The 15,521-nt window shown below is 46.4% G+C and overlaps 1 protein-coding gene across 3 annotated transcripts; it reads left to right on the forward strand.

Annotated features, from left to right (window-relative positions):
• Positions 1–1,462: 1,462 nt before the first annotated feature.
• On the forward strand, positions 1,463–13,816 carry Wfdc8 (WAP four-disulfide core domain 8). 3 transcript variants are annotated; one of them, XM_057781506.1, is made up of 7 exons: positions 1,463–1,582; positions 1,669–1,778; positions 4,349–4,489; positions 6,293–6,460; positions 9,287–9,427; positions 10,709–10,851; positions 13,469–13,816. In XM_057781506.1, exons 1-6 carry the CDS (start codon positions 1,578–1,580, stop codon positions 10,846–10,848), a joined length of 705 nt encoding a protein of 234 aa, XP_057637489.1. In that variant the 5' UTR covers positions 1,463–1,577; the 3' UTR covers positions 10,849–10,851; positions 13,469–13,816. The 3 variants fall into 3 exon arrangements, with proteins under 3 accessions (XP_057637489.1, XP_057637487.1, XP_057637490.1); XM_057781504.1 differs by lacking the exon at positions 13,469–13,816 and having other exon boundaries at positions 10,709–10,927; XM_057781507.1 differs by lacking the exons at positions 1,463–1,582; positions 1,669–1,778; positions 13,469–13,816 and adding an exon at positions 2,212–2,471 and having other exon boundaries at positions 10,709–10,927.
• The last annotated feature ends 1,705 nt before the right edge of the window (positions 13,817–15,521 follow it).

Here is a 15,521-nt window from a genome sequence, read left to right on the forward strand (position 1 = left end):
TAAAATCACAGTGGCAAACCATAGGCCGTCCCCGAGTGAGACAAACCCTGAGACCCTCAAACTTTATTCTCTCTCTCTTCTCCAGTCCCCACACCGTGCGTGCGTGCGTGTTCATGCGTGTGTGCGTGTTGGAAGTCAGAGGACAACCTTGGGTGTTGTTCCTCAGTGACACCCACCTTTCTTCCTTCCTTCCTTCCTTCCTTCCTTCCTTCCTTCCTTCCTTCCTTCCTTTCTTTCTTTCTTTCTTTCTTTCTTTCTTTCTTTCTTTCTTTCTATTTTGAGTGAATCTTTCTCTGATGTGGAACTCATCAAGTAGGCTACACTGACTGGCCAGACTGCCCCGGGGTCCCTGGTCTCTTCCTTCCAAGGTCTGGTGTTACAATATGTACCACATTCCTGACTCCCACCCCCACCATGGGTTCTGAAGATTGAACCATGCATTCATGCTCACAGGGCAAGCCTTTACCCCTTGAGACAGTTCTTGGCGATTCTTACCCATTTTGTCTTTGCTTTGTTCCCATGAACCACATCCTCAGGGGAAGAACTTTGAAAATTCCTTTTGTTTGAGACCTGGAATTTCCCATTACTGAGTGGCATATGAGAAGTAGAGACACGGTTTTTATTTGTTTGTTTGGTTTGGTTTTTTTTGTTTATTTGTTTTGGTTATTGCTTTGTTCTGTTTCTTTGTTTGGTTTTGTCCATGGCATGAAAACATCCCCTTTTCCCTTCCCTCTTCTCTTCACTGTTTCTGGAATGTGTTTGCCTGGAGTAAGCAACACATCACTGGGTCTTGTCATCTTGAAAAAAAAAAAAAAGCACCTATAGGAGGTGCTGGCTCAGTGGGTAAAGGTACTAACCCAAGTTCTGCCCCTAGAACTCACAGTGAGAGAAGAGAACCGAACCCCCAAATTGTCCTCTAGTTGCACATGTGCTTGACACCCCCCGACACACATGTGCCCAACACACACACATACATACACACACACACATTTTAAAGATACATATTAGACATGAAGAAGCATGATGAAACTGGAGCTTCGAAGGGGGACTGTCTGCTTGTCAAATTGTCTAGATGAATCATAAGATCCCAGAGTTGTATGGAGCTAGAAAGAACGAGAAGAATCTCTTTGTTAACCCAAGGTCATTTGGGACATGTGTCTGTGTGTCTGTGTGTTTTATCTATGCATGTGTATCTGTGTGTGTGTTTATGTACATGTCCCTGTGCTGTTCAGAGGCACCAGGATGCTCTACTGCCTGCCCAGGTCTCCAGACAACCTCGTGCTCTCTATTCCTGTCATCAGTGGCACAAAGCAAAGGCCCTGAAACGGGTCTGAAGTTGCTTCAGACATGAGCATAGGAAAGCTCCTGGCAACGATTCCAAACAAAGCTCTGTGATGATTCAAGTGTGACCTCTTACCCAGGAGCGAGACAGTGGGAAAGTGACCAAAAGGGCCCAGCTGCAGCCCTGTGGCCAAGTATGGGGTGCCACAGAGGATCCTGAGGTGACTGTCCCAGGCCTGTCTCACTCGCTACCCTCCAACAGACCCCTTCTCGCTTCTGGCTCTGTTTTCTCATCCATGAAGTAAGTAGGGCTGGGAACCCTCTCTGCATGGCCTGTGCTTCCCTCCAGATGTGCCTAACTCAGGCCCCTGTTCTTTGCTTACACAGGCATCTTCCCCTCCACGGCTCCACCAGCTTCTGGAGGAGTGGAGTTCTTGTGTTGCTTCTCTTCCTCTTCTTGGAGCAGACTTCCGCATCGTACACTGCCAAAATCAAACGTGTGTCCTTCTTCCTGGGAAGTGCTCTCGGGGACTGAGGGCTGGAATGAGGCAAAGGCTGGCATTGGTAGACAATGGTTGGATTCAGGGTGCCAGAGAGTTATCTCTGTTTGCCACTCTATGGTTTCCTGCATCTGTTTACCCCAAGTTATTTCCCTAGCTTTCCTCAATATGTGTCATCGAGTTTTTAAAACTTAATTATTCATTGGGCATGAGTCTGAAAAGAGAGGGCCAGAGAGGATGTCATCTTAATAGTGGAGGTGAACCACGGCAGGAGGCCAAGTGTCACTCTGAGGAAGGGGCAGCAAAAAGAGAGGGGTGGGGGTGGGAAGAGATTTAAGAAACAGAATTGGCCCAAATCCTAAATGGATCAGAATCTGGGGTTTGGGGGAGTTGTTGATGTGTTGAAGGTCAAGCCGGGAAACAGAGTGCAGGGTGCTCTTTAAGCCCGCCAAACACTGGTTCTGTGTACACACATGGAAGCGAAAGGCTCTTGAGAACCACTTGAGTAGCTTTTCCTCAGATGACTGGAAACAAGGGTCTTCAGTTCAGAATAGAGAGTGGGTCTGGGGGAAGATGCCAGAACCAGTCAGACCAGGAGAATGAACATGCTAAGCCAGAAAGAGTTCAGGAAGTTGAAGAGACAACTGAGACCAGGACATGTGCAAGTGCCCTTGGGTGCGTGCACACAAGGTGAGTGACTAAGAAGAGCCATCTAGGGAGGAAGGGGAGCTCAGAATGACTAGCTGACGAAAGGGGAAGAAGTACAACAGCAAGGCCACACAGAGGTCCAAGTGTCCCCACTAGCAAGGTCCGGGTTGGACTTCATAATCTCGAAGATTCCCTGTCTGTGCCTCTTTATCACTAGGAGGTGATTCCATATTATTTGCTTAACCTTCTTGGGCTTAAACGTAGCATTCAGATGCCTTCTCCAGCACTGCATAGGAAATCTCTAAAAGATGGGACCACCTAGGCCTTACTTTCTAGAGATTCTGATGTAGTTCATTGTCCGTATTTTCTGAATGGTACACAAGTGTGCACTCTAGATGAACACCATCCTTAGCTTCAGGCTGCCCTTGCTGGGCGTGCCAAGAGCGGTGTGAAGGGCAGGAAGCAGCCAGGGACTCCTGAAGTGAGCCACGTGGATCCCAGACCCCCATCTAATTCACTGTGCCATCCTACCTGACGTAATTCTGTGATCCAGTGAAACCAGGAGGCTGGCACAGACATGTGGGCCTTCTCATTCTAGAGTTACCTAGTTCTAAACCCCAAGAAGATCTTGCCTCTTTGAGTAAGTCCTGATGATGGATGCTCAGTGTCGAGACATGGAGCCCTGTGTTAGCTACCTGCTGCCACGGAACCTCTATCTGGAGGCCACAAATCTGACATGTGGCATCGGGGTTCTCGGAGCCTCACCAACCTGAGAACACAGAGCCAATCAGGGCTGTTCTCAGCTGGGACTCTGGGTCCGCTTCTCGGATCACTTGTAGTGCAATCATCTGTGTCTTACAGTTTTAGGTCTGGGGCGCTTGTTTCTATAGTGATGCCAGTTTTAAAGGCCACGCTCACTTCCTGGCACTTAGCCTTGTGCCATGGTCAAAGCTGCATGTTGGAACCTTCCCAGGGTTTGAATATCTCTACTGTCTCTGCCAGCTGGAAAAATCCTGCTTTTAAGAGATGCTGTAGGTTGGGTGTGGCACAGTTGGATTATCTTTGTGTCTTAAGGTGAGCCAGTTTAGGACTTGAATTGCATCTACAAAGTCCCCCATAGCACACCCAGATTAGTGCTTGACCCAATAACAAGAGTACAGGGTCATTGGGGCACAACTTAAGAATTATGACCACCACAAACCACGAAGCCAGGAAGTCATGCCATGCCCTTAAAAGGGAGGAAGCAACCTCATAACTGCCCGGATTTGAGCCATTGCCATAGAGTGTGTCATGGGCATCATCCACTCAATTCCTACGAGCAAACTCTAAGGTAGGGATCACCATTCTCGTCTTATAGATGGGAAACTTACGACTCAGACAATGAAAAGTGTTTTCAAATATTATTTGTCTAGTTAATGTTGGAGCCAAGCTAGCCAGACCAGAGCTGTCTGATGAGGGTAGCTCCTTCCTCTGCCCCACACATCATTTCTCTCTAACTAACTCAGAGAATCCTGCAACTGAACTCAGACTGGTCCTGAGTTCACACAAGATGCCAGGGACCCAAGTCGGCACCCCTGGCTCCTCTTTCTATCGTGCAGTGCGTCCTCTGAGCAACCTCCCCTGCAGACTGTGGCGCTGGAGGCTGTCATTTAAGACAGATGGCTTTGTCTCCACCTAGTTACATGCCTTGGACTCCAAGATGGCTTTCTTCAGTTACTCGAGCAAAAACTCCTGATTCAGCTCCACTGGAAGGAACCAAGGGTGGGGAGAGACAGCTGTGGCCCCTTAGTACAAGCAAGGGAAGAACTGAGGGTCGGGGTAGATGACAAAGGGATGAGATCTTCGCAGCTCCCCTTTGCCGTGGAGGAAAGGAGCCATTAGTGTTCAAGGATGTGAACCTGGGTCTTTCTTTCTTGCAGAGAAAGTGGGCGAGTGCCCCAACAAGCGGTTGGAATGCGGAAGTAGGGTTCCAAACCCATGCACAACAGACTTCAACTGTGAGGCACATTTGAAGTGTTGTCCTTTCTCCTGTGGGAATTTATGCATAGATCCTTATGAAGGTACTGGCATCCAGGCGGGAGGCGGAAAACGAGCCAAACAGTCCTTTCAGATGGCAGGACCATACGCCAGTGTTTAAGCCTTTTTCATTCTGTAATTTAGCTCTCTGCATTCAAGTCAGGAGTCCAGGTGTAGTGGTTACCAAGTCATTAGTACTGATGCTAGACTTCTTTTGTAGGACCCTCAGTCATTCACCATAACTAGTGCCTTTTCTATGTCCACCATGCATTAAAGCTATTGTTTGTAAAAAGCCAAACTTCATACTAATTGTTGTTTGAGAAATGAAGCATCCATCAACCCAGAGACCCATTCGTTCATTTCATAATTTTAGAAAGATCTCATTGATATATTAAGATAGGAGCCAGGTGTGGTGGCACATGCCTTTAATTTGAGCACTTGGGAGGCAAAGGCAGGTGGAGCTCTTTGAATTACACAACAGCCTGGTCTACACAGAGAGACTTTGTCTCAAAAGGGAAAAATAGATGAACATATATATGTATATATGTACATACATATATATATACACATATATACAAACACATATATGTATACACACACACACACACATATATATAATATTGTATAAAGATAATATTGTCTCTCCATATCTCAAAATAGAAATTACACAGGGGACATGAAGAGAGGGGACCTGTGCACCTGCTGGGTGGAAGTATTTAATAACCCACACTCTCTGTTAACTCGAAGCCTTATGAGATCAACTTTTGCTTTTTTTTTTAGCCTAAAGCTACCATGAATACACTTGTTGAACAAGTTATGTTTGTTGCTCATGACCGTCATGGAGCACGTTCGTCATAGAGTCATGAGGCTTCTATCTCAGTAGAGATTTGTTCGAGTCCATCAGAGGATTTGGGCTTGGATTGGGTAGTTCACAGAGGGCTAGAGAAGTGAGGGTTAGCCTTACATCAGGTATTGTCCAAAGATGGGTTCATTCCATGACTGAGCGTCTATGGCTCTTATCTCTAAATAGTGGTTCTTATCTCTAAAGGGGGCATTTAGAATGAGGATAACTTATCCTCTCAAAGCTCAAGACATTCAGGAAGGCGGATCTGCTCCAGTGTGGTTTTGTAATGTACTCTATAAGAAATTGGCAATGCTTAGAAGAAGAGCCAGGACAAGAAATCTTTTTAGAAAGATTTGCTTATATTTCATGTGTGTGGTTGTCTTGCCTGCATGTATGTATATGTACCATGTTTTCCTGGTGCCTGCTGAGGTCAGAAGAGGTTACCAGATCCCCTGGAACTGGAGTAATAAACAATTGTGAGCCCCATGTGGATGCTAGGAATCATGCCTATGTCTTATAAAAAGGAAATTTAGTTGAAAGCTCCTGCTGCTTTTGCAGAGCATGCAATGTTCAATTCCAGGAGATCTGTCTCCCTCTTCTGGCCTCAGAGGCTACTGCACACATGGTACCTAATCATACCAGAAAGCAGAACACACATATACACAAAATTAAGTTGGGGATGGGATTAAAAGAAAAACTGTTACTGCTACATTTGCTTATTTTTATTTTGGGGGAGGCTGCCATGTCATGTTTGTGGAAATCAGCAGACAACCTGTGGGAGTCGGTTCCTCCCTGGAGGTCAACTCAGGTCATCAGGGTTGGTACCAGGCAAATGCCCTAACTCGCCAAGCCCACCTTCTTCATTCACCTACGTCTTTTTTTCACTGACTTTTTCTATGAGCAGAGCAGTAATAGTAGGGATTATGATGAGGCCTTGTGGCTGGAGCCTGACCTCCTCTTTTCATGCCCATGCTTTACACTCTTGCTTTCTTCCTCGCCTCAGAACCCTGCATGTTACCCTCAGACGCAGGGGACTGCCATGACAATCAGACTCGCTGGTATTTTGACTCTGAGAAGCATTACTGCAGACCTTTTACATACAGTGGATGTCATGGGAATTCCAACAACTTCCTCAGCAAGACGGACTGCAAGAACACCTGCATGTTAATTGGTAAGAGCCACGTCCGTAGTAGTCTGAGGTCCTTGCTTAACTACTAACATTATACCAGTCTAGCTATAGAGCCTCAGGCTGTGAGGCTAACCTGCCTTAGATCCAAACCCTGGCTCTTTCGTTTGCTGTAAGAGGCCTTCAGCCGGCTGCTTGCCTTCGTGAGTTTCGGCTGAGATATAAAATGAAGACGAGACGTCAACAGAATTTACACGATGGAGTTGTCATGACCAGAAACAGATGACGTAAGAATTGTGAGGCTGGAAATGAGGGCAAGTAAGTAGATAGGAGGCCTCCGGAAGCCAGGCCACGTTCCTGTGGGCTGTCCCTTCTCCCCAATCACTTTGGCAGGCGTACACGTGGAAGTCTTGGACTCAGAGAATAACAAGGGGAAGGCGTGGTCCTTCCTGCTCCGAGCCACCTCCCATTCAGAAGAGGTGACTTTCCAAACGGTCTCCATTTTAATGTCTCCCACCCACCTAGGCTTCCATTGTCTACAGGTAAACGCTTAGACTCCTTGGACTCACTTCCAAAACTCTCTAGCTTCCAAGTAGCATTGAGTAATCTCAGGAGTCCAGCCTCTTCCCCTCTTTTGAGCAATCAGGCACCTGCCTTGGGTTTTCTCTTTCCAAATGTGGGTTTTCATACCATTCTCTTGAACACTCTAATTCTCCTTGGCCCTTACTCAAGGGCTTAAACTGCTTTTTCAACTCTCAAGTTTTTACTCCAACTACCCATGACTTCTCTATTCTTGAAGTCTCCCCAATCCCGCAAAATGAGACAACACGCAAAACTTGCTCGCAAACATTGGCCTGCGGAACCTGAAGTTCAAGTCTCACTCTTTGGAGGAAGGTGTCTTCTCACACCAGCCTGCTGAGCCTCATCCCGAGGAAGCAGGACAGACACAGACAGGTCTGTTCCCAAACCCCAGGGAGTAGCTGCAGACCTGGGAGAGTGAGGTAGAGGTAAATTCTGCAGATTTGCTCTTCAGTGCAATGATCAGGACCAAAAGTGTTGGGAGTCAGGGTGCTGTGGGGTTTATGTATTAAATAATGTGGATTAAAATCTTACTCCCCTCTGTCCACTGCAAGTTTCTTTGCCTTCTTGATTCTGGAAGAGCAATTGGCTTTCTGAATTGTTGATAGGATTCTGTGCCAACAGAGATATAAAAGGCATGGCATGCTGGGTCTTCCTGGTGTGGCAACTGCAGATCTTCAAAATGTATGTGTCCACCTTGGAAGAGATATGAGCGACTTATTGGCACTGTATTTCTAAAGTTTTCTGAGGCAGGTTGACAAATATCCTGTTGTCAACACTTTGCTTTCGTTTGTTTGTTCTCACTCTGTAGCCCAGGCTAGCTGGGAACTTGTGGCAAGTCTTCTGCCTCAGCCATGCAAGTGTTGGTGTTATAGGTCTGAGCCACCGTTCTTGGCTCCATCACCAACACTGCAGATGAGAAAACAGAGTTAGAACAATTCACTTAGCTGCCTAGTGACGGATGGTTGTTTGGGGTGGAGCTGAAGTTTTAACTTAATTTCTTAGCCTCTGAACAGCAAAACTAAATTTATGACCTGACTCCAAGAAGCTAGGACCATATGCTCCCCTTTCCAGAAGGCTCGAGAATGCAGAGAGGTTCTCAACCCACAGATGATGATCCCCTTGGAGTTGCGTATCTTGTATTTATATTGCGTATCATAACAGTAGCAAAATTACAGTTATGAAGCAGTAGCCAAATAATTTTATGGTTGGAGGTCACCTACCACAACATGAGGAAGTATATAAAAGGGTCACAGCATTAGGAAGGTGGAGAACCACTGCTGTAAAAGAACCATGGAGTCATGGACTCGAAGGAAATTGGGCAATACCTTTGAGAGTCCAAATACATGAGCCAGAGCCAGGTATAATGTCTTATAGTCTTAGCATTTATGATGTAGAGGAAGAAGGATTAAGAGTTCAAGGCTGGGGACTAGAGAGATGGTTCAGTGGTTAAGAACACTGACTGCTCCTCCAGAAAACCCAGGTTCAGTTCCCAGCATCCACATGGCAGCTCACAAGTGTCTGTAACTCCAAGATCTGACATCCTCACACAGGCATATACGTGCAGGCAAAACACTGATGCACATAAAATAATAATAATAAAAAAGAGTTCAAGAGTGGCCTTGACTACACAGTGAGTTCAAGACCAGCTTGCACTACATGTGACCTTGTCTCAAAACATTAAAAGTGAAACAGATGCAAGAAGAAATATATATATATATATATATATATATATGTATATATATATATATATTTAAACTTCAAGTCTGAATCTGACCTGAGAAAAAGAAAGAAAGGAAAGAAGGAAGGAAGGAATGGAGTCCTTTTATGCTACCCAGGGAGGTATGCACGGGGTTTTCTCTCCCCATTATAACCCAAAGGGAATCTTTCTCACAACATCTGGAGCCCTTGACAGCCCAACAAGGAGGAGAGAAGATGTCCTTACAGCCACTGCAGCAGGAACTCCATCTACCAGAGGCAAAGTGATGGTGTTTACGTAGCAAATCTGAAGACGGCAGCTTTGTGACAATTTTCACATCATTTCCTTTCTTTCTCAGCGACCCTGAGCTCACTGAGTGGCAGGACTGGGGCCTTGTGGTGGGGGCTTCAGACACTAAGCCCACTCCATTGCACGGAACACCCTATGTTTTTGCTCCTCCTCACCCTACTGGAGATGGTCAGGGCAAGCTGAAGCAAGGTATAGGAAGTATGACCCCCAAGGAGGAGGAGGAGCTTGCTGCAGGTCAGTGGGGTGCTGGGGTGCTGTCAAGTTCACCTTGCCTCTCCTTGCAGTGAAGAAGGGACAGTGCCCACTCTTCCCTTTCCAAATGAGGATGGAGTGCCCACCCTCCTGCAAGAACGACATGGACTGCCTGGAGAAGGAGAAGTGCTGCGAGTCCAGGTGTGGCTTCATTTGTGCCAGGGCCTGGCTAGGTAAGGACTGGCGGCCGGCCTCCCAGGGTCTACTGGGCATAGGCATGGATGCCATGGTACCCCATGGAACAGGGGAGGGAAGCTCCTCAGAGAACAAATTCGACGTAGTCTGGGGTGGCCTGGATCTCACTAAAGAATCAAGCCAGGCTCAAACTTAACCATCCTCCTGCCTCGGCCTCCTGAGTACTATACCAGCATCTGCCTGGGAGGTGGAGAAGTCCCTTGGATTTCAGATGCCTCTTGCCCTAATCTTTGATATCTCAGGGGACTTAAAAGAAAAAAAAGGAAAGAAAAAAAAAGCCCAGCAGGGCTCTCATGTCAACCTCTTGACCTCTGGATCCTTGTACCGTTCTTCAAAACCTCTCATGAGTGCAATTATTCTGTTTTTTCCTCCCCCCCAAAAAAATTTATTCTGAGTCCTCATCCTTCAGTGACTGTGAGTTGATGGTCCAGCGACAGGTGTGAGCATGTATGTGCACGCGCGCACACACATATACACACACACACACACACACACACACACCTCCATTGGGTGCATTGCCCTTATAAACCTGCATTCTGCAGGAGGGGAAGCCTGAGGAGCGGTTAAGTCACAGTACAGCAAAATGGCAGGAGCTGGTGGCCTAGGCTGACTTCACCTGTCCTGCCTTTCTGCAAGGCTTGGAGCACTACAGTCTTCAATCCCCTTTGTTGATAAGATAAGGGGTTCTGGGTTCTTCTGAGACACCTTCCCCCACTATCACTCTGGGACTGTGTAACTCAAGTCTATTTATTGTGCAGGGAGGAGGGTCCTATCCATTTACACAATTGCACAAGGCCTTTCTCGATCTTCAGGTCATTATTCAGGGTTGACACTGCCTCTTGTAAGCCATAGAGGAAAGAGAAGAGGTTTAGTTAGGATAAAAACTGGACTGGAGGGACTTGTGCAAGCATGAGGGCCTGAGTGTGGATCCCCCAAACCCACATCAAAGTTGTGACCCCAACGCTGAAAGGCAGAGACAGGGGATCCCAGAAGCTCAGTGGTCAGCCAATAGAACTGCGTGAAGAGTTTCAGGTTCAGTGAGAGACTTCATTTAAAGAAAAAAGAGGATTTGTTGATTGTGGAAAGACATTATAATGTCAACCTCTAGCCTCCACCCACACCTGCATAGACAAGCACACGTATGTACACACACACACACACACACACACACAAAGAATAAAACATTACCTGGGTTTCCAAACTTACGTCAGACTATTTCCAAGTATTTCAAGTCAAGTGTCTTGTTTTACTTCACAAAGTCAAAACAGGTTTCTGCCCAAGTAAGCCCATGATGTGCTTGAAGATCGACAAGCCCAAGTGCTTGAAGGACAACGACTGTCCCCTGGATGAGAAGTGCTGCTCACGCTGTGGCCTGAAGTGCTTGGAAGCCAAACACTGAACAGTAAGCGGGAAAAGTGCCATTGTCAGAATATGAATTATCAGTAGCATAATATGAAGCTGCCACTTCTGTCTTGTTCAACTACAAAAGCTATTGTCAATTATGACAATATTCATAGGCTTGCTGTGATTTCAACATATATTTAATTACAAATTATAAATTTATATATTATATAGTTATAAAGTATAAATTAAATATATATTTAATTTTAGTTTTATTTACGTGTGAGCATATGTGAGAGTGTGCATGTGTGTGTGCATGAGTGTGTGTGCATGCATGTGTGTGTGTGTGCGTGTGCATGCATGTAGCAGAGGTGTCAGATTCCATGGGACTGGAGTCTCACGTGATTGCAAGCTGCCCGCTGGGTGTGGTGGGAACCAAACTTGCCCTGCAAGCATCAGGACCTAAGCTTGATCCCCAGAACCTATGTAAAGTTTTTGGGTGTGGAAGAATGTACTGATAATCCCAGAGCTGGGAAGACAGAGAGAAGGATCTATGGGGAGCATTGGTTGGCCTAATCACTGAGCTTAGGTCAATGAGAGACCCTGTGTCAAAACCAAGGCAGATGATACCTGAAGAACAACACCCAGACTTTACACCTGGCCTCCCCACATGTGTGCACACATGTATACAAGCACCAGAACGCATAGATGTACCTGCACACCCATGTACCTGCATACACAATGTGCACACTGGCACATCTACATGAAATACACGACCACATCCTAGTGAGCAGAGAAAGATCCATACAGGAACCTTCCAGGTGGGCTTTATGGCACACATATCCTGACGCTCAGAAGTCTGAGGCAGGAGGATTGATACAAGGCTGAGTCAGCCTGGTCTGCCTTCCAAGTTCCAGGCCACCTAGGAAGACTGGGAATCCAGGGAGACCTTGTTTCAAAGCAAAACGAAACAGAGACCAGGCTGGGGAAAGACAGCTCAGTGGGTAAGGGTGCCTGCTGCCAGGATGACCTGAGACTGATCCCTGACATCCATGTGATGGAAGAGAGAACCAGCTTCTGGGAATTGTTCTCTGACCACCCCACCACACACACACAACAGGACACACATGCACAGTAAAATAAATCAATAAATCACACATACATACATACATAAATGTAACCAAAAATAGAAAACAAAAATAGGAACATTTCAAAGTTTTCTCTTTTTTTGAAGTTCCTATACAAAGTTATCTGTCTATCATCCATCTATCTATCTATCTATCTATCTATCTATCTATCTATCTATCTATCTATCTAATTATCTCTCTATCTCTCCAATGCCATGTCTTAAAATCTAACCCATGCCCTTGTATGTAAAGTAAATCCATGGAAAATAAAGACCCTGAAACCTTCCTGGGTTCTGCTAACCTGTAGGTACCCATGTAGTATGTAGAATCTGGCAGCTAGCCAGCCCTGGTTTGGTCCAAGGAAGACAGAACAAATACTTAGCACGTGAAATTTGGGTCTAAAACACTCTTCTATGGTCTCTTCTTTCCTTCTCACTTTCTGGAAGTCACACATAAAGAAGCGGGATCCAGAGGCGAGGAAAACCTGCCGTAAACCTGCTATCCCTTGTCTCTTCATTTGCAGATATCATCTTTAGAACTGAAAACGACCTCGTGTCTTAGTCTGTGTCCTCTGCCAGGATAAAACAGCAATGACCGAAAGCAAGTCAGGGAGGAAAGGCTTTTTTTTTTCTATTACAGTTTCACATCACAGTCCATTATCAAAGAGAAGTCAGGGCAGGAACTCAGTGAAGGAACCTGGAGGCAGGAGCTGAAGCAGTGGCCATGGAGGAGTGTTGCTTACTGGCTTGCTTTCCGCAGCTTGCTCAAGGAAAACCTGCCCAGGTGTGGCATCACCTACAGTGAGCTGGACCCTCCCCCATCACCCACTAGTTAAGAAAATGCACTATAGGCTTGCCTACAGGTCGTCCTCAGGGAGGCATTTTCTCAGTGAGAGACCGTCTTCCCAAGTGACTCTAGAAACGTCAAGTTGACATAAACTAGCCAGTACCGGCGGAAGGCCTTTCTTGAATTCTGGTTCCGCACTGGGTGGCGCTGTTTTGAGACACAGTGGAAGTGGTTTTTTTGGGGGGGGCATAGCCCAGCTTTTGGTTCTAGCCTTGATCTCTGCTTCCTGGCCTGCCCAGTGAACAGTCTCTGTTACCCTCTCTGGCCGCCACAGACTGACCCCTTCTGCCATGCTCTGATGGAACAAAAGACTCTGAACAGGGAGCCAGCACAAGCCTCTCCACTCTGGGGTTTCTGTCAGGCATTTGTCCCAACACTAACATAACTAATACAAGAAATGTGTTATTTCAGCAGGGTGTGGTGGTGCACGCCTTTAATCCAAGCACTCACAAGCCAGAGGCAGGTGGATCTCTGGGAGTTCTGGGATAGCCTGGTCTACATGACAAGATCCAGGCCAACTGGAGATATATAGTGAGGTCTTGTCTCAAAACATAAAACAAGCAAAAATAGAGCGAGAATGGGGAGGAGGAGGAGGAGGAGGAGGAGGAGAGAGAGAGAGAGAGAGAGAGAGAGAGAGAGAGAGAGAGAGAGAGAGAGAGAGAATTTGCTTAAAAGACTGAATTCCTTTTTTTTTTTTTTCTTCAGATATCCACTCTCGGCCTGGACAGCCACCAGGAAGAATTATTCCCCTAATGGACAAGAGAGACCCTTTCATCTTTTGAATCACCTTTGGAACAAGGCTCAGTCACCCACACACTTGGTGGCACTTCACTTGCTGCTCCTCTGACTGTATCCCTGGAATCACTGGCTTTGTCTCTGCCATGCATAGTGTTCCTGCCCCAGTGACCCTGGGACTTCTCCAACTCACGGGTCCCCAGGGTCTGGGCTTGAGCTAGACACACATGGCAGTGCCTGATCCGCAGTTACACAGATTCCTCATGCCGTAGAATATTGTTTTAGGATGTGTTGTATTTTTTTTATGCTGGGAATATTTCTTTAATGATGCAAAGATGTGTTGCACTCCTTTATGTCACATTTGTTTAACTCTGTGAAGCTGTGTTTCTTTGCCTGCCTAAAACATCTGGCTGTTCTAATAAAGAGCTGAATGGCCCAAGGTAAAACAGGAGAAAGGAAAGGCAGGACTGGCAGGCAGTGAGGATAAATAGGAGTCTGCGAGGAGGAAGAGAAGCAAGAGAAAAGGAGAGGGGAATGCTAGGGGCCAGCTGCCAGTCATCCAGCCGGCCGCAGAGTAAGAGTGAAAGTAAGAAACACAGAAGTAAGGATAGGGAAAAGCCCAGAGGCAAAAGGTAGATGGGAGAATTTAAGCTTAAGAAAGCTGGCTAGCATTAAGCCAAGCTAAGGCCTGGCTTTCCTAAGTAATAATAAGCCTCTGTGTGTATTTATTTGGGAACGGGGTGACAGGCCCCACAAAGTGCAAAGAGTAATGAAACAACCAGCCCTACCTGACCGTCTCCACAGCTACAGGGTGGGCAGCAGGAGACAGGAACGTGAGGCCCCGCGTCTTCCGTGACTCTCCTAGCACCTCACTGTGTAGCTCACAGTGCAGCTCATCTTCGACTTCGGCTGATGTTCTGACTCATACAGTCAGGCTTCCAACTCATCTGCCCACTAAACACTCAATCCCCTTACTCACGTGTCCAATCTCTCACCTGTACCCAGGTTCACCTCCCCTCTCTGCTCTCATCTGCCAACTTGGTTATTCATCACTTCTGCATCCAGCCATACCCAATCCTCTCATCAACCCACTAGCCAACCTTCCATTCAGACGCCCGCCATCTATAGCCCCGCCCATCCCACTGCTAACTACTATGTGCTGGATCTTAAATGTCCCCCGAAAGCTAGCATGCTGAATGAAGCCTTGGTCACTTGACACTTGGGAAGCCTTAGGAGATGGGATTTAGTTAGAGGAATAAGTCTATTGAACTTAAATCTTCTGTCCTTCAGGGACGTATTGATGCTGTTGTCCCTTTCTTCCTGCTTCCCGGCTGGCATGAAAAGGAAGTGGGAAGCTTTCTTAGCTCCACCACGTGTTCCCCACCTCGATGGTCTGCTTCCAGACAGACCCAGACCAATGAGTCCAACCAACTATGGACTGAAACAGTCACACAAAATTTCCCTTTTTTAAATTACAAATATCTTATTAAGAATGTGTTTTTTAGGGGCTGGAGAGATGGCTCAGCGGTTGAGAGCATTGCCTGCTCTTCCCAAGGTCTTGAGTTCAACTCCCAGCAACCACACGGTAGCTCACAACCATTTGCAGTGAGATCTGGTGCCCTCTTCTAGCCTGCAGGCATACACACAGAATACTGTATACATAATAAATAAATAAATTTTAAAAAAGAATGTGCTTTTTAAAAAATACAAATACCTTATTTCTCTGTGTGTGTGTGCACGTGTGTGTGTGCATGTGTGTGTGTGTGTGCATACATCCCACAGATATATGTGGAGCCCAGAGGACAATATTCAGGAGTCAGCTCTTTCTTTCTACCATGTGGGTCCTGGGGTTCAACTTCAGGTCATCGGATCTAGCAGCAGGGACTTTTATACCCTGAGTCATGTCACAATTGTAGGTTCCCCTCCTCTTAGTTGAGAATGCTGAATATTTTGCCACAGCAACAAAAAGCTGTTATATTCTGTTCAACCTTATATTTTGTTCAACCTACTTCACCCAGCTGTT

This window comes from Chionomys nivalis, chromosome 9 (assembly GCF_950005125.1).
Source record: "Chionomys nivalis chromosome 9, mChiNiv1.1, whole genome shotgun sequence".
NCBI lineage: Eukaryota > Metazoa > Chordata > Mammalia > Rodentia > Cricetidae > Chionomys > Chionomys nivalis.